Source organism: Vanellus vanellus (genome assembly GCF_965231255.1).
Source record: "Vanellus vanellus genome assembly, contig: HAP1_SCAFFOLD_66, whole genome shotgun sequence".
NCBI lineage: Eukaryota > Metazoa > Chordata > Aves > Charadriiformes > Charadriidae > Vanellus > Vanellus vanellus.
Window position 1 is genome coordinate 725,235 of NW_028128221.1, and position 27,497 is coordinate 752,731.

General features: G+C 54.6%; 1 protein-coding gene across 1 annotated transcript in view; it reads left to right on the forward strand.

Moving 5' to 3' along the window:
• The window catches only part of LOC309684662 (electroneutral sodium bicarbonate exchanger 1-like), a gene marked incomplete at both ends in the record, with an annotated part of 253,871 nt that extends 234,354 nt beyond the window's left edge, over window positions 1-19,517 (forward strand). The window contains 22 exons of the mRNA XM_082500529.1: window positions 6,345-6,488; window positions 6,892-7,027; window positions 7,219-7,379; window positions 8,329-8,517; window positions 8,664-8,773; window positions 8,904-9,061; window positions 9,435-9,522; window positions 9,960-10,106; window positions 10,271-10,362; window positions 10,850-11,024; window positions 11,159-11,292; window positions 12,181-12,426; window positions 12,529-12,634; window positions 13,527-13,688; window positions 14,391-14,504; window positions 14,858-15,019; window positions 15,606-15,857; window positions 16,650-16,718; window positions 17,997-18,170; window positions 18,272-18,406; window positions 18,823-18,920; window positions 19,430-19,517. Of these exons, the coding sequence (XP_082356655.1) occupies window positions 6,345-6,488; window positions 6,892-7,027; window positions 7,219-7,379; window positions 8,329-8,517; window positions 8,664-8,773; window positions 8,904-9,061; window positions 9,435-9,522; window positions 9,960-10,106; window positions 10,271-10,362; window positions 10,850-11,024; window positions 11,159-11,292; window positions 12,181-12,426; window positions 12,529-12,634; window positions 13,527-13,688; window positions 14,391-14,504; window positions 14,858-15,019; window positions 15,606-15,857; window positions 16,650-16,718; window positions 17,997-18,170; window positions 18,272-18,406; window positions 18,823-18,920; window positions 19,430-19,517 (3,140 nt within the window). The remainder of the gene's footprint in view (window positions 1-6,344; window positions 6,489-6,891; window positions 7,028-7,218; window positions 7,380-8,328; window positions 8,518-8,663; window positions 8,774-8,903; window positions 9,062-9,434; window positions 9,523-9,959; window positions 10,107-10,270; window positions 10,363-10,849; window positions 11,025-11,158; window positions 11,293-12,180; window positions 12,427-12,528; window positions 12,635-13,526; window positions 13,689-14,390; window positions 14,505-14,857; window positions 15,020-15,605; window positions 15,858-16,649; window positions 16,719-17,996; window positions 18,171-18,271; window positions 18,407-18,822; window positions 18,921-19,429) is intronic.
• Between the last annotated feature and the right edge of the window lie 7,980 nt (window positions 19,518-27,497).

The window sequence follows — 27,497 nt, forward strand, 5'->3', positions numbered from 1 at the left end:
GGGTCGATTTAACCCCCCACTGACCCAGGGAAGGGCTCCACGTGCCAGTTCCTGTTCCAAGTCTTGTTGCTGTTTCACATTGATTCTAAAAAATCAGAATGTGGATGCAAGAACAGAATTTGGACCAGATTCTCCGGCACCAGGACAGTGCACCGATGCTCCAGGGCGCTTTCCCCAGCAGCGAAGGCCTGGTCTGGCAGGAGGGCGGTGGCGGGGATGGCGAGGTACTGCCGGCTCAGCCGCCCCACGGCCGGGAAGCGATGCTCGTTCTTCTTCCACCAGCTGGTGCTGTACTTGCAGAGGGGCTCCAGGATGTAGTTTTCCAGTTGCTGGTGGATCTCAGGCATGCTCTCCATCGGGTCCTACCCCAGAAGGATGTCGTAGCTACTCTGAGACGGGGCGCTGGCGCATGGGTCCTTGCGAGCAGGCAGCTGGCTGCCGGCATCTGCGCCCGTGGCTTTGGAATCTGAGTTTGGCACCCCAGACTGGGTGGCAGATGGGGACTGGTGGTTGCAAACCCACAACAGTGTGGTTCTCACTGACTGGTGCTACTCGCTTCTCAGGCTGGGGCTGAGAAACTGCATCTCCTTGAAGCGCGGGTCCAAAACAGAGGCGATAACTGCTGGGCTTTCGAGCACTTTCTCGAATGCAGTTCCCTTCAGTTTGGAAGACGGCAGAACACGGAGAATGGCATTACACGCGATCTCCTCCTTGGTGTATTGATTGGACAGGGAATCAGTCAAAAGAGAAAATAAGAAAAATTAATTTGTTTTCTACTTGGATGGCAGAAATCTACGAGAGGCAATAGAAGTCGGATGGTTGAACAAAATCTTGCATGGCTTTGAGTTTGCCCTGAGCTGACAGCTGCAAAGCCTATTGTGAAACCTACTCATTTTTGTGATCGTAGTGATTTTTGTTTGTGTTTTGTTTGGATGTCTTAAGAGTATCGTTATCAAGCAATTATCTCCCCCCCAGCCCCGCCATGCCCACCAGCAGCAACGGGCCGATGGGATCCTCAGCTGTCAGGTGGGGGGCAGCGGCACCAGGGCAGGGAGGGCGATGCCTGGTACCCCCGGGCGGGCCATGCCGACGGTGTGGCTGGAGAATGCTCCATGGCTGTTCACTGCGGCATTTCTCATGGCTGGGGGGAAACACGTTGGGAGCAGGGGGTGGGGGTGAATGGGGGAGGCAAAGCATCTGCAAGGGGCTGTGAGGGCCATGGAAAGGGGAGTGAAGGGCATCTGCAAGGTTGGAGGGGGTAAGGAGGGTGGTAGGTGTCTAAAATAGGGTGCTGGGGGTGTGCAAGGAGGGGGGACAGCAGGCCGCTGAAAGGGGGTGTAAGGCATCAGCAAGGCATCTGCAAGGCAGAGGGGTGGGGGCTCAAAGGGGGAGGCGAGGGGTACCCAAGTTGGGTGCGGGAGGGATGTGAGGAGGGGAGGAAGGCACCTGGGCAATGCCTGTTGGGGGTCTCCCCACCAGACCCCCCCTCCTCCGCATCTCGATGTGACCCCCTGGTGATGCTGTGGCCCTTCAGAGCAGGGGGACAAAGGCCACTGTCCCCACAGAGCCCCATGCCACCCGGTCACCTCAGCTATTGTCCCACCGGGCGCTTGCACGGATGCGCCCGGTGTTGGGGTGCAGGCAGGAGGTGGCTGGGTGGTCCCCCCCTCTTTCTGCATCTCCTTGGCCCGGGGGAGGGCCTGTCCGCCCCCCCGCTGCACCCATGGGACCCAGCTGCAGGAGGTGCTCTCGGGGGCAAACGAGAGGTGGGGAATTAATTAATCTGCCCTGAAATTACAGCTCACGGGAAAGACTGAGAGGAATTTGCGTCTCTGCCAGCAAGGGAAGACGGTCACGTCCTGGTGATGCTCAGCTGTGACCTGCATGTGTCCCCCCCTCACAGCCCCACTTTGGGGCTCTGGAGATGTGTCCTCTCCCGGGTCCAGTCCCCGTCACAGCCCAAATCCTGGCTCAGGAGCCGGAGGGGTCCCTGCAGGGGATGGTGCTGACCCCCACGATAGCAAAGGAGGGAGCCACAGGACCGGTGGCTTCGTCTGGGTAGGATGGAGATGGAGAGGGGCGAGGAGGGGGGTCTCCTGCTCCACCACTAGAGCAGCTCCCCCAGTTTGGCCCCTCATCCCCTTATAACACTGGGATCAGTGTTATTAATTACACTTTGCGCGAGATTAATTACATCAATCCTCCCTCCTGCTGCTGGTGGCCAGTCCAGCTTGTGAGTGACGGAATGAGGGGGCTGAGATGGGAAGTTTGCCTGCTCGTGCGATGCTTTTGGCCTCCCCTGGCACCGGGAGGACTCAAAGCCGGACCTGAACCTCTGCTTTGTGCTTTTCCTCATCCTCAATTACACCAAAGCTTCCCCAGGGAAAGATTTTTCTTTCTAACTGGAGGAGTTGCACTGAGACAGGTAAACTGAGGCAGGACAGTCAAAAGTCCCTCTCTCTCCTGCTGGGACAAAAAAAACCCTGCAGCAAATTAATAATTTGGAGAAGTTTTCTTGAGAGGGAACAACACTCTCTGCTCCGAAAGTCAAAAGTGAGCTTGCCATCCCCTTTCCCAGCCCAGTTTCGATGATTTGATGTTTTCCAGGCGCCTGGCAGCAGCGGAGAAGGACAAAGAGGGAAGGCGAAGTGTCTGTGAGTGCTGGTACCCATCCTGGGATGGGATAATTCGCTTTCTGGAGGCATCTCTCCGTCCTGCTCCGTCCCATCCCAAGCCCACGCATCCACAGATCCCATAGACTTATTAAATCCTTAAATCCTCCAGCGATTTCCTCAATGAAATAACCTTTCTGAGTCCATTTGGGAGTCTTAATCGGGAAAAAGAGGGTTTTGAGTGGCACCGTTTCCTTCGGTGGCATCTCTGTGCGAGGTTTGCCGCGATTTCTGCTGCAACAACTGGGGAAGGGCGATGGGATTCTCGGAGTGTCTTGCCACGGACCCACTTGGCTTCTTTCTCCTGTATTTGCGCCTGAAGCTTTAATACTAAATAATAAAAAAGCAGCAGAGATCTGAGCTTGGATCCCGATGGGATTTTAACGGATTAGACCTCATTGTCACCCTCCTTCGCTGTGTTATTTTACATCCCATGTCACCTTTCAGGGCGAGCCGGGGCTGTCAACCTTTGTGCTGAGCAGCGCCGGGGAGGAAGTTCATGACAGCAAATGAATCTGTAGGCTGGAAATGAGGGATTAGCTCCGCTCGGAACATAAAGTAGGGCTGGAGATAGCTGGCGGAAGCGAGGAGAGTAAAACATGGGGCTTCTCTGGCCATTTCCGTACGGCGTAGGACTTGGTCTGGCTAACGAGGGTTTATGGAAGCCGCGAAGGGACGGAGGCTGTGCCGAAGGGAGACCTCCCTGAAACACCCTGATTTGATGCAGGAAATGTTGATGAAAATCAGGGCTGCCCCATAACGGGCATTTCCCCAATGGTTTGTGCCTCACGTGGTCTTTTGGCAGTTTGGGCTTTCAAATACGCCCAAACACTGTGTAACACCTTTTGCCCTGCCGAGATGCAGCATTTCCACCCCTTTTCTCTATTCTGGAGAGTTTTTCCTCAAAACAGAGCAGGTTTCTCCCCATCCGCTAAGTTTTCCAAGCGGGATCAGTATTGGGGTGTATAGCTTTAAATAACTGCCGGGGTCACCCTGAACATTCCGATCCCAGCAACGGTCGCTGTTTATGTGCTGGAGATGGTGCAGACTGGGAGTCACTGGGCTGCAGTCGGAGGGTTTGGTCCTCTGATTGATCTGGAGGCTCAGTTATCCCCCAAAACCGGTGACCGACTTGAGGATGAAGCAGGAGGAGCGTCCCAAAATGACACTTCTGGAAGAGTTACAGGTGGGAGGGCTGTGCCGAGGGTCTGTGCATCCCCCAAAAAGGGGGGGAGACTTCCCAAAATCCCAGTGGCATGTCGCCAGAGCAGGGAAGGATGCGGGGGGACGATGCTTTGTGCCCTGCCGGGGGCAGGTTTAGCATCGTGGGTGGGAGCACGGAGCCAAAATGGTTTCTGAGAGAGAAGCAGACTTTCCCCATGTTGCTCGGGGGGGATTTGGGGAGCTGTGATGCCCAAATCGCTCCGTTTATTCCCACTCTGACACCCCTGTAACACACTCAAGCTCGCCGTTGTATTTAAATTGCGATTTTATTTCAATTGTGATTGTATCTAAGTTGCGATTTAATTTAAACAGTGATTTAATTCAAATTGGGGTTTTATTTCGGTGGCGATTTTACTTAAATTGTGATTTAATTCAAATTGGTGTTTTACTTAAGTAATGATTTTACTAAAATTGCCATTTAAAGCGATTTGATTAAGCCCCTTTTGTCCCGTGCCTTTTCTGAGGATGGGTTTGGGTTTTTGAGTTTTTTTTCCGGTAAATCTGGAGGGGAGTAGACGCATTGCTAAGAAGGGACGGAGGGTGGTGGAGATCGGCGTGGGAGAGAGGACGGGAAAGCCACAGGCGCGTCATAATCTGGCTGCCGGGTGACGCGGGCGAGTGCCGGGAGGTGGCGGGGAGGTCGCAGCAAGTCGGCTTTGAAATTAGTACTCGGGGGCCAGAAAAAACTCATTCCCAGATGGGAACGTTTGTTCCTTTTGCTCATTAAATTAACTGGTGAGCGGGAGGTGTGAACTTCCCGAGTGTCGCTGCTGCGCGGCAGCAGATGATGCCATTCAGTCGAAGCAGGGATTTGGGGGATAAAAAGCAGATTTCTGGTGTTTTGCTCTTCTCTAAAGAGAAGTGTTTCCTGGAGGCCCTTTCAAAGTTGCAGTTGCGACTCGAGTGTGAGACGTGGTTGGGTTTTTATTTCTTTGAGCGTGGTGATCCCGGTGATGCCCTTCCCCAGCCCAGGGGCAAGGGGAGAAGAGAACGCCTGTAATTCTCCTTCAGCTTTTAAGGCACAGATGCTCTTTGTGCAGCGCTGGCAGTGGTATTTCAGCCAAGGAGGGCATTAGCTGTTAGTCTTTGGCTTTTCTTTTGAGGAGAAAAACGCAGTTTTGTGTGGAAAGCAGGCTTGCAGCAAGAGAAGCCCGAGCCTGGTTGGGCTGAAGTCGAAGCTTCACCCTTGCAGGTTCTTGAGGGCCTTTGGAGGTTGATGGTGGCCATGTCTTGTGGCCAAGTGCCATCTAGTGAGTCCTGCAGGTATCACTTTTGGAGAATGAAACTGGCTGTGCTCAAAAGTGTGGAGTTGGGTTCCCCCACCCCACTCCACCCCCAGTTTGGAAATCCCTTTTTTAATTTTAATTTTTCGAAAGGAACCACAAGAACGAAGCAGGAGGTTTGGTTTTGGTTTGAAACACTCAACTGTCTCCCCTTTTAGTAAATCCTTCCAGACTCACGGTATATACAATACAGGTGACATTACAGGTGGTTTTATTTGGGTATGGGAATAAAAACCTCCAAGTCCGTGTTTTTAGGGCTGTGCCTGGAGGAGGAGACACGCAGAGGTGTGATGCTCTTGGGCTCACGTGGCCGCAGGGATGGGTGATGACTGGGAGGACGTAAGGGAGCTCTCCTCACCTGGTCCCAACTTGTATCTTCTTCTCCTCACTAAACAGAGACACGACGAGGAGGCGGTGATTGACCAGGGAAGAACGAGCACCGCTGTCACTATTCACTATGAGAAGGAGGAGCTGGAAGGTGAGTCGGGAGAGGTGCCACCAGCCCCACGCGTTTTTCCGGCCGCGTCCTGTGCTCAGCGTATGCAGCGAAACGTGGCGTGCTTCTAAATAAGCAAGCACAGTTATTTTCACATTGTTTTAATATTATGGCTTTTAGACAGAGGGGAAAAAGCCCCCATGGCATCTGCGGTGTGAGTGTTGGCCACAGAGCTTGGTAGTTCCCAGCTTGTTTTCTCAGAGGCTGCTCTTGGCTTGGAGAGGTCAGGAGAATAATTTGATGGCTGCAGACACAGGGCTGTGATTTTCTTTTTTTTTTGTTCCAGACTTCATTATCACAGGACTGATTGGATCTCCTCTTGTTGCCTTGTGCCATACAAAGATTTTAAAAATAATTACCTTCTGTGGCTGCTTAATGAGCAGGTCTGAGTGTTGTCCAGCCAAAGCTGGAATTTTAGACAAGGGTTGATATTTTCAGGGCACTTTTAGGTGACCCGGAGCCATCGCTTGTTGTTGCTCTGTTGTTGCAAAGTTAGAGTAAAACAGGCTTGGAAAAAGGGAGGGGTCTCTGACATTCAGGGATGCAGTGAAACTAAAATGAAGAGAAGTTGGTGTTTCCTCCTGGGATGGATGCGCTGGTTTAATCGTGGCAGCGGCGTCAACCGTCTCCGCAATATCGAGAGTGATGCGAACACTGCTTTTTTCGCAGGCCACCGCACCCTGTCCATGGGCGTGCGGATGCCGCTGGTGAGGCAAAGCCACCGGCGCCACCGGCACCACCGACCCCACCGCCAGAAGCATCGGAAGAAGGAACGGGAGAAGGACTGTGCCCCGATGGAGCAGGGCTACCACTGTAAGTCCCGCCGCAGTGTTCACGAGCCTTCTCGGGGCTGCGTGGGTGCCGGGGTCCTCTGCAAGCAGGTCTGTGTGGCTGATTGGTGTGGTTTGCTGTTCTTCTGAGGGAAAGTGGCATTATTTGGGAGGCAGTTGAAGGCATAATGGATTGAGGCTGGTCTTCCGTAGAGGGATCCTGCCTTTAAAAATGGAAACGTGGGGAAGGAAAGTGGCCCGTCCTTATGCAGAGGTGCAATAGATGCTTCTGCTTCTCCGTGGCTCTGTGCAAGCCTGGCCAGACCCGGGGGAGAGGGGCTAGCCCAATATTTAGGGCTGAACTGGTGCCGATCGATGGCCACTTTGCGTGTGAGCGTGACGGGTCGAATGCAGGTGTGGTAACGGGATTTATCTTCTGCCCCCAGACACCCCATCCCAGCGGGTGCAGTTCATCCTCAGCACCGAGGAGGACGAGCAGCATGTTCCCCACCACTTGTTCACTGAGCTGGATGAGATCTTCCTGAAGGCGGGTGAAGATGCCGAGTGGAAGGAAACGGCAAGGTAAATCCCTGCCACCGGCTGTGGTGGCGGCCATGGGCTCTGCCTTCCGCTCTCCGGGACGTGAAGCTTTTGCAGCTGCAGGTGCCGATGCGCGGAGCCTTCTCCTCTTGCCGCCCCGTAGCTGCACCGAAGGGGTTGCAGAGCTGAGGCTGTTTTCTTGCAACGGGGCTGATCGTGCCCAATGTCCGCAGGTGGCTGAAGTTTGAGGAGGACGTGGAAGATGGCGGCGAGCGCTGGAGCAAGCCCTACGTGGCCACGCTGTCCTTGCACAGCCTCTTTGAGCTGCGGAGCTGCATCAGCAACGGGATGGTGCTGCTGGACGTTTGTGCCAACAGCATCGAAGAGATCGCAGGTACTGAGCACGCTGCGTCCCGCCGGGAACGGCTGAGCACAATTTGCCGCGGTGCCCTTCACTCCCGTATCAAACCCTGCCCCAATGGCACATCCTTTTCCAGAAGTCGCGCGGTGTTTTTAAATCGTGGGTTGCTTTTTGGATGTAGACTGGGTGTACAACAGTCACATCAGCTTTTTCTCCCAGTATGGGAGCCTTTTGAAAGCAATTTGTGGGGTCAGAGAGGCGATTAGAGAATATTCTCTGGCCAGAAAGGAGTGTCAGGGCTTGGCAGGCTGCTCTCAGAAACACGGAGTCTGCGTAAGAGCTGAACCTCCTTAAATAAGCTACTTACTACAAGCTGTTTCCTCCCATTCTTTGTTTTGTTTTTTTCCTATTGCCTTAACATCCAGGATTTAAGAGCTTTAAAGGCAGAGTTTATATGGCAGGTGACCAAGCAGCATATTTCTGTGGGGAAGATAATTGAAGTTAATTGAAAAAGCGGCTTTGGAGAAATTATCTTTGACTGGCAGGTCTCCATTCAGCCCTTGCAAGAGCTGGAGAAATCGGAGCCATTATTAGCACGTTTCTCCCTGTGTTTGGCAAATTGCAGTCGATGGGCAAAGGAAACTCTGGGAAAGTCTGTGCTAGAGATTGCTTATAATTTGTTGAAATGTGTCGAGTCTAGAGAGTCTGTCTAGAAACGCCAGATCGGGCAAAAAAATGTCATTATCTAGGATGGGGAATAATTATCTGAGCGGAGTGATGAATAAGCACTTTGATGATGGCTTTTAGCAAAAGAGAATTCTTCCTTTTGCTGCAAAGGCTGAACTGCGTTAAAACGTCTTGCTAAGCAAGGCTGAGCCTGCGTTAGGGTATCCTGCGTGTCGCAGCCTTCGCCGGGGGCTTGAGGGGTCGGGGCTTGGGGACTTTCTGCTCTGACGGCTTCGTTTCCCGTTGCCATCTCCAGATATGATCCTGGGCCAGCAAGAGCAGTCCGCGGGGTTTGATGAGTGCACGCGGGAGAAAGTTCGAGAAGTGCTTTTGAAGAAACATCACCATCAGAACGAGAAGAAAAGAAACAACCTTCTCCCCATCGTCTGCTCGTTTCCTGACATGAGCAAGAAGCAGTTAGACGTGCATCCCCTCGACAAGCCAGGTGAGGGTTCCTGCAGGGTTTGGTACCCGATGAGGGTTTCTGCCAGGCTTTGGCACCAGGTGAAGGTTTCTGCAGGGCTTTGGCCCCATTAGACTTCTCCTGGCAAAGGAGAAGTGTCCCGATTGCTCCTTGCTTTTCTTTCTGAGTGTCTTTCTTTCTCCTTCCAACCCAAACACTCACTCCTCACCCATCTCCCACCACTGCAGAAGCTAAAAATGGGGTGAACCGTGACACCAATGCAATGGACCTAAGCAAGGTGAGACACTCAGCTTTCTTACACCTTTAGGGCCAGATTTGCTCTTGCAAACTTGGCTGCAGAGTGTTCTGCAGAGTGCGGTGCGCTTTGCTTTTGGGGTAATGGCCTGAAAATCCTTTGTCATGCCCAGGCTGAGCTGCGCTTCATGAAGAAAATTCCCACCGGGGCTGAAGCGTGCAACGTGCTCATAGGAGAGCTGGATTTCCTTCGCCAGCCCATCGTGGCATTTGTCCGCCTGAGCCCAGCTGTCCTCCTCTCGGGCATGACGGAAGTTCCCATCCCAACGAGGTCTGAATGAGAAGCGCAAAGTTTGTATTTAAAAAAAAACACCACAACAAACCACCAAATTGCACGCATCAGTTGGGCGTCCCAGGGGAACACGGCCAGTGGGAGCAAGCACGTTTCTCCCACCCACATCTCCGTGCTTTCATTTCTCCCTTCCCTGCTGGAGCTTTTAAACCCATTGGCCAATTTTAATGAAAGTTGGCCCCAAACTCAAATTTGCATTTGGTTTTGATGCGTTTCAAATTCATCACCGGAGTCGGTGAGCCTACACATCCCCCCTGGAGCCACGCTCTGGGCTGGGAGCTCCCAGGGATTTCCTTGGGTGCCCTTTGAGTGAGGCCATGTTCTTCTCTCTCATTTTGGTTTTCTTGCCTAGGTTCCTGTTTGTTTTGCTTGGACCAGGAGGAAAAGCCCATCAGTACCACGAGATCGGCAGGTCCATGGCTACTATCATGACGGATGAGGTGTGACGAGATAAGAGATATCTCCGGGTCATTTTTTTGGGCTTTCTTCACCTCTTCCTGTCTCTGTAGTAGTGAGGAAGAGGGTTTGTTGTCCCTGTTAGCTGCCTGCAGGAGGCTAAAATCCCACCTGGGCTGCAGCCCGCGCCTCATCCTTCTCCCCAGGGTCCCCAGCACGCTGTCCCCAGTGGTGGCATTGCCAGGGCCAGTGAAACTTCTCTGCTTGAAGCAGAAGGCTGTGGTGTGCCATGGGGGACGGGAGCCTGGTGGAGATGGTTACAAATACTGTGATGCACAAATTTTTCTTTTGGGGGGAATATTTCCTGCCACTTCCAACAGGCGATTTGGGGGAAATGACCTTGCATTTAGCCAAGAGCTTATTGCACTGGTTAGGACATCTGAGATGGGTCATCCTCTCACCAGGTTGTCTCCTACGGCAGGTTTTCCACGACGTTGCCTATAAAGCCAAGAACCGGGCTGACCTGGTGGCTGGCATCGATGAGTTTCTGGATCAGGTCATGGTTTTGCCGCCAGGAGAGTGGGATCCCTCCATCCGAATTGAGCCCCCCAAAAACATCCCTTCGCAGGTGGGTGCTGCGGCAGAAGGAGGCACGAGGGGGACGGGCAGGAGGGCAGCATGGCTGGGGGTGCTGCTCAGGGGCCCAAATTCACAGGTCACGTACCCAGCCCAAAAAGCAAAACAAGCCAGTGGCTGCAGAGACATATCTTTATCTTATTTCCATTTTAACAGGAAAAAAGGAAGGTGCCAGAAGCTCTCGATGACAGCGCTTCTCACAGCAAGCCGGAGAAACACAGCGGTCCTGAACTGGAGCGGACAGGAAGGTGTGAACTGAAATAGTTTGGTGGGGTGTTTTTCTGTTTGGTCCTAAAATCTGAGTGCGCACCTCCCTTCTAGCAGAGTTTTGGGGTGAACTGGGTCAGTGAAGGGGCTCCAGGTTCCCAGCTTGGTCCCCTGGGCTGGGCGGGTGGGACATTTGGGCAGCTGGGCTGAGCCACAGCATGGTTGCACAGAGGTTTTCTTGCTTTGGGGTGGAAGCAGATGTGTAAGTACCTCCAGGTAGAGCTCTGCTGCTTCTCAAAGTGAGGGACTGTTGCAATAAGAGGGGACGGGCTCTCAGGTTTGGTCTCTTTTTCTTTTTGTTGGAGGGGTTTTTGTATGCCTCAGTTTCTACTGGGGCTAAAATGGAAGAAGGAGACTTCTTTTTAGCAACGGAAGTTACTCTGTGCTTGTGATTGTCCTTCCTCAGCCAAGAAAACTTAATGCGGTCTTCCACGAAAATGTTGTGGTTTTTTTTTTTCCTTCCTCCAGGCTCTTTGGAGGTTTGATCCGGGATGTGAAGCGAAAAGCCCCCTGGTTCTGGAGTGACTTTCGGGATGGTCTGAGCCTGCAGTGTCTGGCGTCCTTTCTCTTTCTCTACTGTGCCTGCATGTCCCCCATCATCACCTTTGGGGGACTGCTGGGGGAGGCGACCAACGGCCACATAGTGAGCACCTCTCTCTGTTGGGTGGCACGGGGGAGGACAAAACTCATGCAAAAGTCCTTGCTGCAGTGAATTTGCACTTGTATTTTTCCCCCTAATGATTTAATTACTCACTGCTGCCTCTCTTCCCCGGACAGAGTGCCATGGAGTCGCTGCTGGGCGCATCCATGACCGGCGTGGTGTATTCCCTCTTTGCTGGCCAACCTCTCACCATCCTCGGCAGCACCGGCCCTGTCCTCGTGTTCGAGAAGATCCTCTACAAATTCTGCAAGTAAGGCTGGCTGCTGCGGCCAGGTGCTGCGAGCGCCTTTGGAAGAAGGCAGAGATGGAGAAAAGATGTTTTTCTTAGTGGTAGTTGGTAGATTTAAGTTGTCTTCTGTGTCACAGACATCACGCGCTGCTGCTTTAGTATGTGACGGTGCAGGAGCCCTCAGTCTCTGAAGGATGGATGGGTGGTTCGGGGTTTTTAGGGTTAAAGTGAAAGAGCAGGAGGAGGAGAAACCACAAGGATGTGGATGTCCGAGATGGGCTGCACAGGGAAGATGAGACAAATGACTCTGGTTTGGGAATGAGGGAAGATTTGCTTTCCTCTCAGTACAAACTCGGGCACTTTTTTGCATGAATTTTGCTGGAAGTGGAAATATATTTTACCCACATATCCAAAGAGTTTTCTGGTCCAATGTTTTCATGATTTTTGAGAAAGCAGGAGCTTTTCAGGCGAAATGGATATTTTCCATGACAGTCTTTTTGTTGTGGCAACTGTGATGGGAGATTAACCCCCTTATTGCAATTAAATTTATTATGAAGCCCCAACTTGCTGGCAGCAGGTAACTGGGTGCAAACCGAGCCGGTTTCGCTGTTAGGGCATCGGGGTGATGTGAGAGAACACCTTCCACAACAGGGACCTGACCTCAATTAGCCTCCGAGGCATTAACACAAGGTCATTGTTAAATAAGGAGAATTAAATAATTGGCCTCTCCTCCTGCGGGCCCACACCCTGCGCCGCAGCCCCGAGGCTGTCTGTCGTAGGACCGGAAACTGCATTTACCATCTGCAGCCTTGACACGCTCCTGAATTGCTGCCGACTTTCCCCGAAGGAAGGCACGGCTCGGAGCCTCTTGCTGCCCTCTCCACCCTGCGTTTTCTTTTGCTTTCCCAGGGACTACGCGCTCTCCTATCTCTCTCTCCGGGCATGCATCGGGCTGTGGACCGCCTTCTTCTGCATAGTGCTGGTGGCCACCGATGCTAGCTCTTTGGTGTGCTACATCACCCGCTTCACCGAAGAAGCCTTCGCCTCCCTCATCTGCATCATCTTCATCTACGAGGCTCTGGAGAAGCTGAGTCACCTGCGAGTGACCTACCCTGTGCACACGCACAGCAAGCTGGACTTCCTCACCATCTCCTAGTGGGTTTCTTCCTCCTAAAACGCCGCTGCCCCTTGGCAGGAGCTCAGGGCTGCACCTCCATCGCCTTCCCCTCACCCCCGTCTTGGCTTCTCTCCTCCCAGCTGTAAGTGTGAGGCACCGACCCATCCCAGCAACGAAACCCTGCAGTTCTGGGAGAGCAACAAGATCAATGTGTCTGGCATCACCTGGGAGAACCTCACGGTGACTGTAAGTGCCCCGAGTCACTGCTTCCTCGTGTCGCGGCCGCGGGGTCCAGGGGCACTGGCCTGGTGCAAAGCTCAGAGCCCTTCAGGTGATGATGGGCTTCCAACTGTGCCAGTGCTGCTCTGAAAAGTTGTTACTTCAGTCTAAGGTTTGGGTTTAACCCCCTTGGGCCTGGGAAGGAGAGTCCACCTCATCCCCGACATGGTGGGCAATAACTGTTATCCTCAGGACAGCGGTTCTGTCTGGGAGCAAGGTTCAGTGGGTGCTTTGGTTATTGGAGAAGTTGGAGGACTTCAGTTCATGCTTGAAGGCTGTAATTAGCTTCCTTAATTGGTTCCTAGTGACTCCAGGCCTTGCTTTCTTACTCAGCGCTGTCTGAAGGTACGTGCATAAACTTGCATGTCTGAGCAGCCCCTTGGGCCATTGTTGCTGCAAGCAGAGCTCAGGCACAGGGTGGGACGCTCTTATGGACATCTTCACCCCCCTTGGCCGTGTCCTGTGAGCCCGCCCCTGGGAAGGGACAATTTGTCTCTTCTCCTTTCCTGTCGCTGTTGTCTTAGCCCTCCTTCCCTGTTCCCTCCTTCCCCGTCCCCAAGAGTTTCCAGTGTTTCCTTCCTCTCTGGTGTCTTCTTCAGCCACGGTTACCTGCCGTTCAAGCAGAGGATGTGCCATGGGTCTGTGGTACGGTGTCCCATCACATCTCCTCTCTCCGCTGTCTGTGTAGTTCCATGTGTCACTTATTCAGCTGCTGTTGATCGTTAAATATAAATCTCCGCTAGCTGCAGCAGTCCCGAGGTCACAGATCTTGGAGCAAGATCCTCCAAACCCCCTAGTTATCCGAGGTTTCCTTGCCGCATGTGCACTACCTTTGTGTCCTGATGCTCTGTTTCCCCAGGAATGTCGGTATTTGCATGGAGAGTTTCGTGGACCTGCCTGTGGACACGATGGCCCCTACACGCCCGATGTCCTCTTCTGGTGCTGCATCCTCTTCTTCTCCACCTTTGTCCTGTCGGGCTTATTGAAGAAGTTTAAAACCAGCCGCTACTTCCCGACCAGAGTAGGTAGAAGACGGTGGCCAGCAGCAGTCTCCACACTCATTTCCCAAAATGGCTTTCCTGGAGCACTAAGCAGTGTTTGCCACCACTTGATCAAACTGGGAAATATTGGACCTTGAAGGCCAAACTTGGATGTCCCTCACTCATTTCCAGGAGTGCAAAATGATCGTAGCGTTTCCCACCTGCCTCGCGACCTGCCCCGGAGCAGTTTTTTGCCCAGGCAGTGGGAAATCGGGTCTTCCAAAGTTGGTTGTCTGTTGTTTTTTTGTTTGTGTTTTTTTTTCACCTGGTGTGCCCAAGGGGAAAGTTGATTCAAATGAGGAACTGCCATAGAAAAAGACACAAAAGACACTGTTTCTTCCTTTTGAGGAGTAAATGATGCCTCAGTGCCTTATTCCCATTGTAGCTGTGAGTGCAGCTGTAGTGGCAGATGTCTGTTTCCTTATTTTTTAAGTTATTGGCTTTTTTTTAGGGTTTGAATTTAAACGACCCTTTTCCACCTAATTAAACTTTTTTTATTGCCTGACACCAGATCTCGCAGGTACAAACACAGCAACAGTATCTAACCGAGGGATTTGGCTGCATCTTCTCAGAGTGGTGGGAATTTGTTAACCAGCCTTAATGCTGTTGATGTCTTTAACTTTTCCATCTCACGATATGGCCCCGTTTGTGCTGTCCCTTTCAGCTCTGCTTTCTTGCCCCAGGTACGGTCCACAGTAAGTGACTTTGGTGTCTTCCTCACCATCATCATCATGGTGCTCATTGACTTCCTGGTTGGGATCCCGTCGCCGAAGCTCCATGTCCCCCACATGTTCAAGGTAATGGGGTGTTTTGGTGTGGAGCCACTTTCAGCTCTTGGGGATGCCACAAGGTGATGCTGGGACAGGACAGGGCTGAGTCTGGAGATGCTGGTGGTGTTACCATCTCCTCTTCCACCTCCGAATGCATTGTTTCCTTCTGGAAAGAAGACGCCAGCCCCAAAACTTGATACCTACAGAAGTATCTATAGGTGCTTGCGACGAGGACGCTGGCACTGCTGAACCCCGTAGGAGAGGGTGACACGAAGGCAGGGCCAGGAGATGAGGCGGCACAGCGATGGAGAGGAAAATCAAAGCCAGTGAAGTGGCTGGGCTGGGAGTTGATCCTGATGTGTGTTTTGGCTTTGTTGCAGCCTACCAGAGACGACCGCGGGTGGTTGGTCAACCCCATAGGGCCCAACCCTTGGTGGACGGTGTTGGCCGCGCCCATCCCAGCTCTGCTCTGCACCATCTTGATATTCATGGACCAGCAGATCACGTCTGTCATTGTCAACAGGAAGGAGCACAAGCTGAAGGTAAGGGGCTGCAAGAGCTGACCCCATCCCCACCCCACTCTGGGCTGCAGGTGTGGGGAGAAGCTCCTATGCCAAGTGCTTTGTGAAGGCGTTGGTTTGGGACAATGTCAGGCTGTGTGGCAGGATGCTCTGCTGGATTAGTGATGTCTCAGGGAGCAAACGAGGGGAGTTCAGATGAGCAATCTTTTGGAGGAACAAATTAATTTTCAAGCACTACAGAAGCGTGTTTTTGTTTCAAAACGCCAGCAGGAGCTGGGGGAACGAACTGTTTTGATGCACTGCCAGAGATAACTCAGGGTCACATCTTGCTTGCAAACAGTAGAACTTTCTTTATGAATGAAAATAGTCTTTTTCTTTGTTTGAGAAGTAGCTATTGCACAAACCTCCCAAATCCACTTGGTCTGAACCCCTGCCAGATTTTCATGCAAGGTGCTTGCGCAAAGACCAGATCCATCCTTATTTGTTGCCAATTCTTCTAAATTTTCAAGAGGGTGACTTGCGCCCAAGTAGGGTTTGAGTCTGAGTCGCGACGTTGTCCTCGCTCTTGTGCTGTGAGATGCTCTGTTCCTTGTTTTGCTGCCCACAGAAAGGATGCGGGTACCACCTGGACCTTTTCATGGTGGCCGTGATGCTCGGGGTGTGCTCCGTGATGGGGCTGCCCTGGTTTGTGGCTGCGACTGTCCTGTCCATCACCCACGTGAATAGCCTCAAAGTGGAGTCTGGCTGCTCAGCTCCAGGAGAACAACCCAAGTTTCTGGGGATACGAGAGCAGAGAGTCACCGGCTTGATGATCTTTGTGCTCATGGGCTGCTCTGTCTTCTTCACTTCGGTGTTAAAGGTAAGAGGAAAATGCAAAACGCCCAACAAGCGTGAGCTTTTTGGAGGTTTGACAAAAACCATCCCCTCCCTCCAGGCCTGAGTAGGTGTGGAGCAGAGGAGGAGGCGATCCCAAATCTTGAGGCTTGGCCCACGGTGGGAACCAGCCTTAGTTATACTTTCCAGCCCTTCACACCCCAGTTTGGTGTCCTCGAGGCAAGCGAGCAGGACAACTGCTTTAATTCCCAGGTGTCTCTCAGGCCCACCTGTGTTTATGGGTTACGATGAAGCGGATTCAGACCAGTACACTGCTCTCTTTCAAGCAGGCAGCACCTTATGGGATGCAATTGGCTCCCCCAAATGCCTCCCAACAGCCGTTCCCAGTAGCTAAACATACCAAAATCATCCCCGTGGGCTTCCTTGTGTGTTCCTCCCACAAAGTCACCACAGCTCTAGGCAAAAGGAGGCACTTCGCTTTTGCGTGTTGCCACAAAAATGTGTAGAAATGTTCTTCTCCCATCACAGAACGTGGTGTACAGTTTCATTGGTGAAATGACCTATTTTCCTCCAACCTTTCAGGAAAATAGGATTATTCTAATGAAACGTAACTCAGAAGCTCAGCCTAAAGCAGAGCATTCACTCACTCACTCGCACGCACAAAACCTCTACGGGTTAAGAGGTGACACATCTCTAACCCTGTGGAAACTGGAAAGTTTTAGGCAATTTTAGGCAGTGCCTCTAGAAGAGAGCAGTAATACTGAAAAAGCAATTAAAAAAATAAATTATTGCATTCTTTTTTTTTTTAATTTCCCAGTTTATACCCATGCCTGTGCTTTACGGTGTCTTTCTCTACATGGGCGTGTCATCGCTCAGAGGGATTCAGGTACGGACTCTTACAGCGTGCAGCTCCCTGCTGTGTCATCTCCAGAGAGGCAGGAAAAAAGCAGTGGTGTGGGAGAAAACCTCCCCAAAAGCAGGCAGTGAAAGTATTTTGTATAAGGAGAAGATTGGTGGGGGCACAGGAGGTACGTAGGGCGGGAGGACCAGGCAAGTTCAGCGCGCTCTGCGTCACGGTTTGGGACAGGGCAGTGTTTGGTGTGGTGAAAATGGGGGAATTCAGTGCAAAGCGAAGGCGATTTCTACTGCCGGTGGGAATCCTCGCTGGGGGATTCAGTGGGCTGAGAAATGCCAAATAGCAAACAGAAGAATAGAATATATTAAAAATATATTTTTATAGAAGAACAGGGAGGGGGGGGTGAGATGGTCTGAGGAGGACCCGGGGGTGCGGACTGATGAGAAGTTCACCATGAGCCGGCAATGCACAATCGCAGCCTGGAAGGCCGACTGCATCCTGGGCTGCATCAGCAGTGTGGCCGGCAGGGCGAGGGGGGATTGTGCCCTCTGCTGTGCTCTGCTCTGGGGAGACCCCCTGCAGTGCTGCCTCCAGCTCGGGGGCTGCAGCACAGGAGAGACATGGACCTGGTGGAGCGGGGCCAGAGGAGGCCCTGGAGCTGCTGGGAGGGCTGGAGCCCCTCTGCTGGGAGGACAGGCTGGGAGAGTTGGGGATGTTCAGCCCGGAGAAGAGAAGGCTCTGGGGAGCCCTCAGAGCCCCTTCCAGTGCCTAAAGGGGCTCCAGGAGAGCTGGGGAGGGACTCTGGATGAGGGAGGGGAGCGATGGGACGAGGGGGGATGGTTTGACACTGACAGAGGGCAGATTGAGATGAGATATCAGGGAGAAATTTTTCCCTGTGAGGGTGGTGAGGCACCAGCGCAGGTTGCCCTGAGAATCTGTGGCTGCCCCATCCCTGGAGGTGTTCAAGGCCAGGTTGGACGGGGCTTGGAGCAAACTGGGCTGGTGGGAGGTGTCCCTGCCCAAGGCAGGGGGTGGGACTGGATGATCTTCGAGGTCCCTTCCAACCTAAACCCTTCTGTGATTCTATAATAGAAGGACGTGGAATAATTGCAATTTGGTGGGCAGCTCTCATGGGCACACTGGTTTATAGATGGAGCAAAGGGAAAACGGGTGCTGCTCCCGGGAGGAACAAAGTGGGATCCAGGATTTCTCACTGCACGCGAGATCCTGAAAACTCATTCCACGTCCCAACAGGGCCGGAAACTTTCCGCAGCCCCAAGGGGTAACTTTTCCGCTTTTATTTTGCAGTTCTTCGACCGCTTGAAGCTCTTTTGGATGCCGGCAAAACACCAGCCGGATTTCATCTACCTGCGGCACGTTCCCTTGCGGAAGGTGCATTTCTTCACCGTGATCCAGCTCATCTGCCTCGTCCTGCTCTGGGCCATCAAGGTGTCCCGTGCTGCCATCATCTTTCCCATGATGGTAAGAGCCGGTGCCGCTCGGCAGCGAGACGTTTGCAGCGTCAGAGTGAGACGTAGCATCATCTCACACCTCAACCCCCTCTTCCCTCTTATTTTGTGAAGGTTTTGGCTCTCGTGTTTGTCCGGAAAGTGATGGACTTCTGCTTCTCAAAGCGGGAGCTCAGCTTTTTGGATGACCTTATGCCAGAAAGCAGGAAGAAGTTGGCCGATGCCAAAAATGAAGCCAAAGAAGAAGAGGTGATGCTTGCTGGGTGCTCGGGGGTGGGTGTCTCCCACGGGCTCTGAGATTGCCTCTTTCTGTCACAGCTTCTCTTGAAATGTTGGGGGAAGATCCAAACTCAATAGAAATAGATCCTGACAGCCTGGATCCCGCATCATAACCTTGTTTTTAAATTAGCAGTGAGCTTAACACTTGAATAGCGGTATAATTTTTAAAGGTGCCATTTATAATAAACATTATAATTATGATGAAAAGATTTGCTCATAAGGGTGGTTTTAACCCCCTCCCAAAATGTTTGGAGTGAAAGGTCTTTCCCCGGCTGCGCTAACAGAAGGTCAGAAGGAGAGGGCAGCACGTGGCTTTTGCTGGGTGTTTAGTTTATCTCCACTTCGATCATAGACAGAGAACTTTGATTTGTCCCTTTTTATGTCAGGAGTCCCAGGAGATGATGGAAGCTGCTGCTGCAAACTCCGTTCGGCTGCAGCTGGGCAAGACCAGCAGCGCGGATATCCCAAAGCCAAGCAGCGACAGGTAAAGCCCCACCAAGCAGCAGGACCCCCGGCAAGATTAGCCTGAAGGGGGTTGGCAGAATTTTCTCCACGTTTATCTTTGCTGAGCATCCCAGCGCCATGCACTCAGCTTGGTGGGAAGAGCAAATTTATGGGCAGGGCGGGCGGCAGAGCGCTGGCACAGCTGCCCAGAGAGGTGGGGGAGTCTCCCACTCGGGAGCCATTCCAAACCCGCCTGGAGGTGTCCTGTGCCACTGCTGTAGGTGCCCCTGCTCTGGCGGGGGTGGGACTGGGGGAGCTCCAGAGGGCCCTTCCAGCCCTGACCAGTCTGGGATTCTGTGCAGAGCCTTTGCACAGAGCTGTAGCTCTGCGGCTCTCCGGCTCGCCTTCCAAACCTCCTCATCCCGCCCAACCCGCTGTGCTTATGCGCAGCTTTGGTTCTCCTCCCCCCCGTTCCTCTTGCTGGTGCTGATGCGCTGGGTGGCATCAGTTCCCGCAGTCACGGATTGCTGTCTCAAATATTTATTGCAGGACTGATCCTTCGGAGATTAATATCTCGGAAGAGATATCAAAAACAACCGTGTGGAAGGCTCTCACTATGAGCACGGAAACAGTCTGAATCTGGGGAGGAAAGAGGTAAAGGATCGCGTGGGAACGTGGCCGTGCTCCTCTGCGAGCGGTGGCACGTGCCTACGGCTTTTTTTTTTTTGCCTGCAATGCCGAGCAAGCGGCGAGGGCTGCGGCACACGAACCAGCTCCTCTCTGCCGGCACGGTCCCACGAGCGGGGCAGCAGCCCCACTGATGACGCTCTCCCTCCTTTTCTCTCTCCTCCTTCCCCCCAACTCCAGTTTTCATGTGTAGGAATCTTGACTTTGAAGGAGAGGCGTGAGAACGTGACTCGGGGATGTGCCCACGCAGACATGGGCAGAAACCGCTTTTATTTTGTTTTCCAGTTGGCGGATTCCCCTTTAAGCCACGGTGATGGTTTCAGCTGTCCTTGGTGTGCTTCAGGCATTCCCTCTCTCCAGAGCAGCAAACTGAGGTGCACATGACAGTCAGTGGGAGTTCGGTGGTGTTCCGCCTCCGTGTGTTCGTGTGTGGGTTGTTGCCGCTTTGTAGCGGTAGAGGGACAGCTACCGCTTCATCGTTCAGTGCTATTTTTTTAATATCTCACTCCTCCTCTTCTGTTTCTCTTTTTGTTCCCCCAAAATAAACTCTGAATGTTTCTGTTGTATGTGATGCATTCTCCACTTTCTTCTTCATCGCGACCAGGTTTTCGGGTCTGGTTTGGGGTCCTGCCTTCAGTTCGCCCTTCTGTCTCTCCCTGGCAGGAGAGGGATGCCCTCCGTGGCGGGGCAGCGCGGAGCGCCCGAGCGGTTGGGCCGAGGCGAAGGAAAAGCATTTGCTCCCTGCGCTCCAGTTTTACATTGGAGTTTTTTTTTAATTTTTGTTTGTTTGTTTGTTTGTTTTTATTATAATTATTTTTCTTGTTTCAGCTCTGCCGTCAGCCTGGAAGCTGCAAAAGGCAGAAATGGCGCCTTCTCCTCCCCTGGCTGTTAAATTAATATAAGGCAGCGCTTCAGATCAAACCCCTCCAATCCGCCGGGTGGTGGCGGGAGCGGCCAGGCGAGACCTGGGGCTCTGTGTCCCCGGGCTGCCCCTCCGCTGCCCCTCCGCTTTCCTTCCTTTTCCCTCCCTGGCTCTCTCTCTGTGGTGTTTTTTCCTCCTCCCCTCTCCTCGCAAAGCCGCGTCTCTCTCGCAGGGTGGGATGAGCCTGGAGGCAAGTGGGAAGGTGCCTTTTCCTCCTCCTTTTTCCTGCCCCTTTGCAGGAAGAAGCTGTTGAGCAGAGATGGTTCTCGTGCTCTCTTCCCATCTCGGGGGGGTCGTTGGGCTGCGGCGTGGGGCCACAGAGCCTGGGAGGAGAGGACAACCCCGAAGAAAAGGTCCCCTTGCCGCCCTCCACCAGCAGCGGTGGGATGGGTGCAGGGACCCTCCTGCCATCGGCTTATCCCGTCCCCCGTGGGAGCCTTTTTCTGCAGCAAACCGACCCAAAACGACAACGGCACGTTGGTGCTTCTTGCTAAATGGGGAGGGGGGAGAAAAACAAATCATCTATCAGTTTGCTCTGTAAGGATGGAAGCGGCGCATCCCCAAACAGGGCCAAAATCAGGCGGCTTTTACGGGATGGGGTTTTGCAAAGCGGCTGGTGCCAGTGCCCCACGGTGACGGTCGGAGGGGGAAGAAACTGGTTGAGCCCTTAAAAAGAGGAAAAGAAAAAGGCTCGGAGGAAGGGAAAGGTGCAGCACCGGGGTTTCCTTGCTGCTGTTCCTCCAGGATGCCCGTGCGTGTCCCCTCCACGCTGCCCGCCGGGCAGGACTGTGCTCGCTGCTCCGGCTCTGCCTCCCCGGAGGGGAAAGGTCCCAGAGCAGGAGAGTCCCCGTCTCTCCCCCCTTCCCAAAAGAAACTTTAATTTAATCGTTGCACTGGTGACCCACAGTGGCTGTGGGGCTGGGGGGCTGTGGTACCAGCCCTGTTGCTGCCCTGCCCTTAAAATGGAATTATACACTTCTAATATAGAGCAATTTGGGTTTTTTTTTCCATTTTGTTTTCCTCCCTGTAAAAGGAGGGAGTGGGGCTGAGCTTCAATTCCTCCTGGCCGGGACCGGGGCCAGAGCCTGGGATGGTTTTCAGCATGTGCCAGGCATCACTCCAGCGGAGACGGAAAAGAAGAAAGTCACCCTGGAGGGAAAACGCGGCCGGTTTTGGGGCAGAGCGGGCTGAGTCCGGCTCTGCATCTCCCCCTTCCCCGGGGGCCACAAAACCTTGGCAGCTGCCTCCAAAAGTCCTTACTTAAAATCAAAGCAGATTTCCCCGGCGCGGCCCTCTCCTGCATTTGAAGCTCGGGGGTTTTTGCTGCTTACAGGGTGAGATTTTTTATTTATTTATATATTTATGTATTTATTTTTAATTAAATGAAAGCTGAGGTCTTGGTTAACAACGTGACTCTGAGCCACCTAAAAGGTGGCTGTGACCCCCCGGGCTGACTGTGGGACACAGTGCTGCGCCTGTCCCCCCCTTCGGGCCCCGTGATCCCACAGCCGGCTCCGTATTTTGGGAGGATTTAATATTTCCCTGTGCAGAGGGGAATTTTATGGGGAGGAGTCGGGAGGAAAAATCCCTCTCAAAGCTGCTGCTGTAGTTGCTTTAGGAATCAAATCCCACTGGACCCAAGCCTGGTTTCATCCCCCAAGGTCAGATCTGAAACTGGGGCCGTTCCCCACCAAGTGTCAAGGACCGGCGCAGGAAGTGCAATTCCTGGGGCTCTGGTGGATTAAAGGAGCTGCTTCAGTCCCTCAAGATACCCTAAAAAAAAACAGAACAGGGGCAGAATCCACCCAGTGTGAAGGAGTTACAGCAAGTTCTAGGAACTTTAAGCTGTTGGCATAAACACACCCCTGGCTTTTCCATCATTGCTCGCCCCTTGATGATTTGCTCAGGAAGGGAAAATCCTGGGAATGGACTGACCAACATACCAATGCCTTGGAATTGCTAATAAAAGAGCTGAGGTTATTCCAACAACTTGGTCCTATACATCCAACTGACCCTGTCCATGTAGAATGGGGGTTCAGTGAACGTGGTTCTCACTGCACTTTGGCAGAAGGGACCCACACACCTCCACTCCCCACACCGACAACCCTCCCCCTCCCCCAACGCTCCAAAAAGCAGCAGTCCTTAGGGCAGACTCCTTAAGCTGACTCCACAGCTACGGCTCCCGGTGGGCTCTGGGGGAGACAAGGGGGCCCCGGGGCTCTCCGTGGGCTTTAAAGGGGTCCCAGGGCTGCCCATGGGCAGAGAGAGGGGTAGGAGAAGAAAAAAGGAGGAGAGGAGAGGAGAGGAGAGGAGAGGAGAGGAGAGGAGAGGAGAGGAGAGGAGAGGAGAGGAGAGGAGAGGAGAGGAGAGGAGAGGAGAGGAGAGGAGAGGAGAGGAGAGGAGAGGAGAGGAGAGGAGAGGAGAGGGAAGAGTCGAGGGGGGAGGGGAGAATGGTGGGGGGAATGGTTGGGGGTGTGGGAGTGAGCGTGTGAGGGGGGAGTGAGGGGAATGGGTGTTTGTGAGGGGGGAATGGGTTTTCGTGAGCGGGAGAGGCGAAGGAGAGGAGGTTTGCAGGGCTGTGAGGTGCCTGTGAGAGAGGAGGCCCCGGAGGGAGGTGAGTGGAAAGGGCTGTGTGTGGAAAGAAAAGCTTTAAGGACAGGCTGGGCTGGGGAAAGGTGGTGGCCCTGAGGGAGGGCTTGGGGAGCGGGGCTAGAAGCGTGGGTTTGGGGCAAAACTCTGGGAAAGAAACTGCAGGACAGGGCCAATCTGAGGATACAGTTTTAGCGAAGCTTCAAGCAAAGGGTGACCAAAGGTGCCTCTTGTCCTTTTGTGGGCGGGTTCTGTCTAAGTTATTCATGCGAGTGGACTTTTGCCACACGGGATGGGAACGTTCGCTTCCCGGGATAGCTGATGCCCCTGGATAACCACTGCCCGCGAAGCACTGCGAAACCCCGTGTTCAAAAATGAGAACAAAGGCCGTGTTTTGCCTCTCGGAAGGATCTCTAAGCACCGTCTCCACGTTATTTTCAGTACCTTTCTGGTTGTTTTCTTTCCCCCCACCCCTGTGATGTCCGTCGGGGGGGCTGGCGGAGCTCTGCAGGCGGATGTGTGGCTCATTTTGGTGAGGGCTGAGCTGATTTCAGGGAGTCCCGGCTCATTTTGCGGAGGATTGGGCTGGTTTAGGGGGGTCCCGGCGCATTTTGGGGGAGGGCTGCGCTGGTTTCGGCCTCGCAGTGCCCGGGGCGGAAAGAAGCGGTGGTGCGGGGCTGAGGGGGCTTCGTCGTCCTCGGCGCGGCCCCGCCCCTCTCGCCCGCCGTTGCCTCGGCGACGTTGGGGGGCGTGGCCCGGATCTGCCCCTCGGCGCATGCGCGGGTGGGCGGACGCGAAGGAGAACGTTTCCGTTGTGCGGCGGTGGTCGGGAGCTGCGGCGTTCGGTACCGGGAGAGATGGGGGGACCAGGGCCGAGGGGGGCGGGAGCGGGAGCGGGAGCGGGAGCGGGAGCGGGGTGGGACGGGGCGGCGGCGGCGGCAGCGGCAGGAGTGGTACGGAGGTCTCCGGGGCCAGTTCGGGGGGTTTGTGGGGTGGCGGGACCGGGCTGGGGGGCTCGGGGGGCGGCCTGGGCCTGTTTGGGGGGGACAGAGCCGAGTGGGGGGTCCCCGGGGAGGACAGGGCCGATTCAGGCTCCCCCGTCCCCCGCTGCCGCCCCCTCACCCCCCGCTCGCTCCCCGCAGGTGGCGGCAGCCCCGGCCGCAGCGCAGGGTGCCCGGGGCCGGCCTGTCCGGGCGCTTGGCTCCGCTCTGGGCTCCGCTCTCAGCCCCCCCCGGCAGGTCAGCCCGGCCGTGCCCCCTTCGCCCGCCTCCAGCCCACGGCCGAATCCCCCCAGGTACCCCCGAGATGGGTCGGGGGGTGTCAGCGCTGGGCCCCCTGAAGCGGGGGTGGGTGGTGGGCACGGGCACTGCTGGGAGCCCGTGGGCAGCCCTGGGACCCCCTTAAAGCCCACGGAGACCCCCGGGGCCCCCTTGTCTCCCCCAGAGCCGACGGGGAGCCGTAGCTGTGGAGTCAGCTTAAGGAGTCTGCCCTAAGGACTGCTGCTTTTTGGAGCGTTGGGGGAGGGGGAGGGTTGTCGGTGTGGGGAGTGGAGGTGTGTGGGAGGAGTCCCGTATGTTTGGGGAGCTTTGGGGATGTTGGGCAGATTTGGGGGAGTGGGGGAGGGGTCCCCTCCTTTGGAGCTCCCTGGTTCTTTTCTTCTAGACTGTGGGAGGCAGCGGGCGAAGGGGGAAGGCAATAGAGTGTGTTGCTGTACTTCAGTCCTTGGTTGAGAGTCAGCGACTCTGCTCCCTTGCTGCTCAGCAGACTATTGGCTCCGTGGGGCTGTTTCTCCAGGCAGGCTACGACTACAGAAATGGCCCCACTTCCTCGGAAGAGTTGTCAGCGGTGACGTCTCCTGGGAACGTACTGCCGGACGTTGGATAGACCTGGCACCACGCAGCAGCTCAGAGCTCCACAGCGTATGCTTCCACACTCAGTCCCGTCCCCTGCCTGGAAACCCCCTCTTTCTCCGTCCCTGCTGGCAGCTCCTGTGGAGGCTCCTGGCCCAGGACCGGCCCCGGTTTCCCCACTGCGCCACTAGCAGCCATGGGAGAGCGGGTGTGTCCTGAGTGTGTGAGCACCACTGGCTCTGTTGCTGCACTGGGCCAGGTCTCCAGGAAGTGGTAGAGGGAGCTCTGAGAAGAGAAGCTGCTCCTCAACAGGCTGCTGCAGTCCTCCGAGTTGGCCAGCGAGCACAGGCTGCAGGGTGCAGCCGCGCAACCCTGGGGTGTCTGCCGTGGGAAATGTTAAAGAAATAAAATGTTGGTCTCTATCCCTGGTGCTGTGGTTCATCCTCCCATCCCGCGGCTGGGGCTGTGCCCCCCTCAGTGCCCGACCCAGTGGGACAGGCTGGCACTGCAGGCACCCACCAACCTGGGGGGGTGGTGGTGTCGGGGGAGCTGGGTGGGCTGGAGAAAGGGAGGAAGCACCTCTGGAAACCAGCTCAGCCCTCTCCAGCCACAAAACCCTCCCCAGAGGCACCAGAGGGGACCCCCAGATCCTTGAAGGGCTGCCCCAGACTCCCTCTGGCCTGCAAGAGTCCCCCCCAGGACCCCATAAGGGCCGCCCAGGACCCCTTACGGACACCCCAGTGGTGTCCCAAATCTGGGTTCTTTACCTGCTGGGCAAGCCAGTAACACACTGTGTGGGAGCAGCCAGCCAAGCCGGTTTCAGAGCACCAGAGGTGAGAGGCAGGGAGCTGCCATCCCACTCAGCTCCATCTCCGCCGTGCCTTGGCTGTGCAGAGAGAACTTGGGGGGAGCTGCAAAACAGCTCAGCCCGGGCTTATCTCAAGATGGCACAGAACAACCAAAACCAGATGGCCCTTAACAAACAAAATGCCCCGAGTCCCATCCCACCACTCTTCCCGTGACGTTGAGCGCCGGACATCACAAATTGGCAACAGAGACTTCGTTATGGCACCACCAGAGGGAAATATCCCAGATAGTGTAATCCACTCGGGCATAATCCTGCACCCTCACCGAGTCAGGAAATATAAACCGCAGGGTCTGGGGAGACAAATGGGGAATCCTCCAAGGATACAGCTGGCCCCTAGGAGATCCGTCCCCCCCATCCAGGACGCTGGAGGGGAGCATTTACAGCCGAGCACGGCCTTTCCTTTAACCTCTAGAAAAGCCGGCATTTGCTAAAAAACAAATGTTCCCCTCCGGCCCTGGCCCCCTCTGAAAATAAATAAATAAATAAAGAATTAAAATCCTTGCAAAACTTAAAAATCACCGTTAGTTTCGTTAGCGTTACATTAATTCTAAAAACTGACGAGCCGCTGCGCTGTGTGCCGCAGCCCAACCTCCCCCCCTCAATGCTGGGCGAGCTCCTCTGGCCATGCCTGGGATGAAAAACGGGTGGCTTTTAGGAAATAAAAAATTAAAAAAAAAAAGAAGAATAATAAAACCTCTCTTTCTCTCTCTCTCTGCCTGTGTTAGTCCAACGAAAGGGATAGCGTCGGGAGGCGAGGGAGGAGGAAGGGGGAGGCTGTGGGATGGAGAGAGCCCTCCCCGTACCCCTCGGCTGTGCATCCTCGCAGTGCCACGGGGAATGGGGGTGGGGGGGTCTGTGTGGGGGTCTTTGGTTTGCACAGGGTGGCCGTGGTGGGGGCTCAGCCCCATCCTTACAGTGCTGGGGCGCACGGGGCTACCAGGCACAGGGTCCCTCCCCCAGTGAGGTGCTTTGGTGCGTTGAGGTGTTAGATGGGGTGGCACCAGCCCATGCCCGCCCCGGGAGGGGGGACACCACCTCTCCGGTGGCACTGGATGGGTGGGAGGGAGGGAGGGAGGGAGCAGAGCTGTGGGAGCCATGGAGAAAGGCGTGGGGGTGTCCCTCATCGTGGCAGCCCTACCCGGCCACCCCAAGGGACACCCAAGCCCCATCTTGGTCCTCTCCCCGTTGGGTGACGCCCTTCCACCCACCCCAGAGGTGCGCTCCTCTCCTGCGGGGGGACGCCCAGCGCTCGCCTGGCTAGAGAAGCACCGGGGGGGGGGGGGTGGTTAGGGGTCATCTGAGCTTCCCAGTTACACGGGCGTAATTAGTGCACCATTAATAACCATTAGTAACCACTTTGGCTCTGCTAACCAACTGCGGCGAGGCCCCCCACCCCGCTTTAGCACAGGCTTCCTGATGCCAACACCTCCCCGAGCCACTGGGTAAAGCGACGCCTGGCAAAAAACCCACCACCCCCAAAAAAAACCCACAGCACATCCCCCACTCCCCACCCAGCCCTTCTCCCCCCATCACAGCCGGGGCAAACTCCCACCACCACTCCCCCCAATCTCAGCTCGGCCGTGACCCCCCCGAGACACTGGAAAGAGAGCAACGGAGAGCGAGCTCAGGCTCGTGTGAGCTGCAGAGATTTCTCTTTGGGTTTTGATGTTGTCGGTGGGTGGGATTTGGTTGTTTGTTTTT